The sequence below is a fragment of the Austrofundulus limnaeus genome, unplaced genomic scaffold (genome assembly GCF_001266775.1).
Source record: "Austrofundulus limnaeus strain Quisiro unplaced genomic scaffold, Austrofundulus_limnaeus-1.0 Scaffold294, whole genome shotgun sequence".
NCBI lineage: Eukaryota > Metazoa > Chordata > Actinopteri > Cyprinodontiformes > Rivulidae > Austrofundulus > Austrofundulus limnaeus.
This window is the reverse complement of record NW_013952696.1, coordinates 424416-428401: the sequence shown is the minus strand read 5'-3', so window position 1 is coordinate 428401 and position 3986 is coordinate 424416. Positions and strand designations below refer to the sequence as shown.

General features: G+C 38.9%; 1 protein-coding gene across 2 annotated transcripts in view; it reads right to left on the bottom strand.

Moving 5' to 3' along the window:
* Positions 1-3986, bottom strand: part of pih1d1 (PIH1 domain containing 1) — a 27377-nt gene that overhangs the window by 9431 nt on the left and 13960 nt on the right. For both annotated transcript variants that reach the window (XM_014021465.1, XM_014021464.1), the window contains exons 4-7: positions 1748-1936; positions 1417-1478; positions 1168-1249; positions 1001-1097 (exon numbers count right to left, since the gene is read on the bottom strand). In XM_014021465.1, coding sequence (XP_013876919.1) covers positions 1001-1097; positions 1168-1249; positions 1417-1478; positions 1748-1936 — 430 coding nt within the window. The remainder of the gene's footprint in view (positions 1-1000; positions 1098-1167; positions 1250-1416; positions 1479-1747; positions 1937-3986) is intronic.

Below are 3986 nucleotides of genomic sequence, written 5' to 3'. Positions count from 1 at the left end.
ACACACACACACACACACACACACACACACACACACACACACACACACACACACACACACACACGCACACGCACACGCAGCGCTCACAGTCTGCCTCAGTCTGCACCCGTTTTTTCACACCGGGCAAAAAATGCATTTAAACCAGCTGAAGTTAAGTTTAGAGCACAGTTTGAAATGTACACTGAAGGAAAACTGCATCACGACTTTATACTGCGGTCAGAGCTAACATGATCTGCAGCYTCTGTCTGCTGCACGGCGGCAGCTCTAACGTAACAGCGAGAAAGGACCGAGAGCTTTTWATTTTAATCCAGCASGGAYAACAATACAGGTGTTCTTCTATGCCTCCTGTGAGCAGTTCCAGCATTTTTTAAAATAAAAACAATGTGGACACGCTGATTACAGTGCGGTTTCAAACCGAAAGTAAAAACATGGAGCTCGCTGCGCTCCCGTTCGAAGTGAAACTTAAACTCTGCTGTTCTCTCTACCACTCATAGTCCGACACAGAGGGCAGAAACAGCTAAATTAGACAGTTAAAACACATTAAAAGTTCATAACTCACCCCTATTGTTGTTGGCACTCTGTGGAGATTGTGCCGAGGCTGTCACTGTTAACAGTGAACACCAGAGGGCGCAATTAACAGCTTTCTTTAAGGCACCAAAATATAGCACCGAAATTAAGAGTTGTGTTTCGGTTTGAGTACTACCGTTGATCTTTGCCCCGGTGCCATACTGGAACCGAGTTTCGGTACCCAACCCTATTTYAAACAATGGCAGCTTTGGCACTTCTGCATCTAAACGATGCCCAGTTATCAAACTCAGCTTCACAAACCTGCTTGCAACTGGTTCACAAAAAAATAATCCTTTTAAATTCCAGGTTGTAAGATAACAAAAAAGACAAAGAAAATGATTCCTTTTGCAACTCACTGTAGTGCTCTGTGTATGAAGTGATACAAATCCCTGCATCAATGTGTTACATGTTTCTTGTTGTGCAAGGAACATACTCAGACTGCAGCTCTTGGATCACTGGTCTGCTCTTTGTCCTAATGTTCTGATCATTAACAGAACCGAGGAACTTCCTGTTCTTCAGAACCTTCCAGTCTGCAAATACAAACAAAATGAAATCCTTTTACAGTTTGAAAGAACAGTTTCATATAATTCATAAACTCACCTCTGTTTAGCTCCAGACTATATTTGTTCTCTAAACCTTCAACCGACACCAGAATAATAAACTGGTGGAATAAGGGATCCTTCTGAAAGACAATATCACATAGGCATGTGCTTTTATGGTTAAATATTTTTTCCGAGGGTGGACGTTAGCAACAGCTTTATTACACGATTAATCTAAAATGTGTTTATGTGTTTTCAAATTTCTTCATCCTGGTAGTGTTTAAAACATTTATATATATTCCCCACAAACCTGACACTTCTGGAAAAAGTCCTGGTTGATGACCACATCATAAGCTATACAGCCCTGAGAGTCTGAAACAAACATTTTTTAGTAAAACTTTGAAAAAATATAGTAAAAAAAAAAACAACTAATTGCTTTGAAATGAGAAGCAATTGAGATGCAGTTTCAGTTTATCAGAAAAATGTTGGAAGCCAACCAAATCTGTAAACATAGGTTTGCTGCTCACTGAATAAAACAGTGTATTAGCAGAAATTAATTAGAAAAAAAAAAAGGATAGAAATGGAATGTTAACAAATGTGTTTCCTGTTTACAAAACAGCTTTGAATGCTAGTTTTCATACTGTTGTCGACTTCAGTATGAGGCTCGCCAAGGCTCATTGGAACTCTGTAGCCACTTGGATCCTCTGACTGGAGCAGCTGCACAAGTTCATCCTTTGTGAGTTCTGGCGGGGGAGGCACCAAGTTTGACTGACAGATATTAATGAAAACTTTGTCCTTGGAAGGCTCAGAAAAGGTTTTCACACACATGCCTGGAAGGTATAAAAACAAAAAAGAAAGAAAAACATGAGCTAAAAACACCTGAGAACTAGTGTTGTTAGTGTCACTCAATTTTTTTTTCTTTTGTACACGCAGGCAAAAACTGTCAAATTATAAGTGCTTATAAGCAACTGGGAATTAAATGTTGGATTTAAAAAAATGAGCAAAAATTATTTTAAACCAAAAAACTATGTAAACACAATATTTTTATAAAACGACAAAAGTAATCCAAATTATGTTGAAAAAGAGTTCCACTTTGTTCCTAAATTCTAAACATTACAAAGCCTTGCAAACATTTGCATTATTAAAAGTAAAGCCTTAAATTAAAAGGTGGGGTATATGATGCAAAATTAACTTTTGAGCTTTACGTCATGTTGTAATGTCATTCCCTCGTCAAAAGCATACCATACTGTTTTTTTATTTATAAAACAACACAAGGCCAACCAAAGTGCTGTGCAATAAAACAGACACATCAAGGACATAAAGTAAATTACATGAGTAAATACAAAACATTTCAAAATTAGTGCAAACAGCTGAATAAGAACAAAGCCAAAATACAGAGTGAGGCCTTTCAACAACCTTAGAGTGAAAGGCAAGTGAATAATCTATCACTTCTGAGTTTGAGTCATGAGTTTGGAACCACAAAAAAGCAGCCGATCAACTGACCTAAGAGAGCACTGTGGGTCTTACATTTCATGTAATGATCTATTTTTACTCCTAGGTTGGTGACAATTTGTTTCTCAAACAGAGCGAGGAAAGGTAGATGAAGGGGTTTCTGTTGGCATCATTAGGTGGAAGCAACATGACTTCAATTTTCTTCTCATTATAGTTTAAGAAGTTCAAAGCCATCCAATTTCTGTTACCGGCCAAACAGTCAAGGAAAGGTTGGATGGAGTGTGGACCAGTGTGCTTCAGAGGAAAGTGAATTTGACAGTCATCAGCATAGAAATGGTATGCTATGTTTTAAAAAAATACCTCTTGCTCCAGCCTGGAAACAAGGATCTCATGGTCAATGCTGTCAAAAGCTGATGTGAGGTTTAGTAGGACGAGAAGGACATATTCGCCGGGATCCAAGGCAAGGAAGATGTCATTAAACACCTTAAATAGAGCAGTCTCAGGGATGTGATGAGATCTAAAACCTGACTGAAACGTCGGAGTTTGAAGACGAGTCTAAAGATAGACACCACAGAGGGATCAATGCCAGTTTTTTGCAGGAGATAATAAAAGGTCCAGTGTAAGTCCACGTTCCTGAGTTGGACAGTTACAGATTGAGTTAGATCAAAAGAATCTGTGGGTTAAACCTGTCATTGGTAACGTGCAGAGTTGTAAAGTAACTAGGTACAAATAATTTGTAGCAAGAAGCAGATCATCTTCAGCTGCTCTATCACTGTGAGGTGAGATGGCTCTCAAGAGGACTGGTCCTCAAACGTTTGTTTGAGCTGAGGAACGAGGTCTCCTCTTTTCTTACTGAAAAGAAATTTGATCTTGCTCATCACTTTATCAACCCAAAGTTCACAGCCAAACTGGCCTACCTCTGTGATATTTTTTCACTTCTAAATCAGCTGAACACCTCACTTCAAAGAAAAAATAGCAACATATTTTTTGTTGCAGACAAAGTTCAAGCTTTCAAGAAAAAACTTGTTTTGTGGACAAAAAGGGCCCATGAAAAGAGAATGGACATGTTTCCACTTCTTTCTGACATTTTGGAAAACTCCCCTCAGGTGAAGATCAATGACTCTCTCCCAGCACAGTGTTTCCCCTATCATTATACAGGCAAGGTATAGACACATGGACAGGTCTCCAGTTCACCAGAGACACCTGGACAGGTCTCCAGTCTCCATCAGGGACACAAAAGAGACAATCGACCATCCACACTCTGTCACCCCTAGAGTCACACAGAAGAGCTCCAGAAGGTTGAGAACTTTGGACTCAGATCATCTGATCAGTTCAAATCACTTATTATCAATAATAATTTTATTGATAATTATCATGAGGAGTCCTTAACCAGGATATAGTTAGGCAAGGGAATTAAATATTCATGTA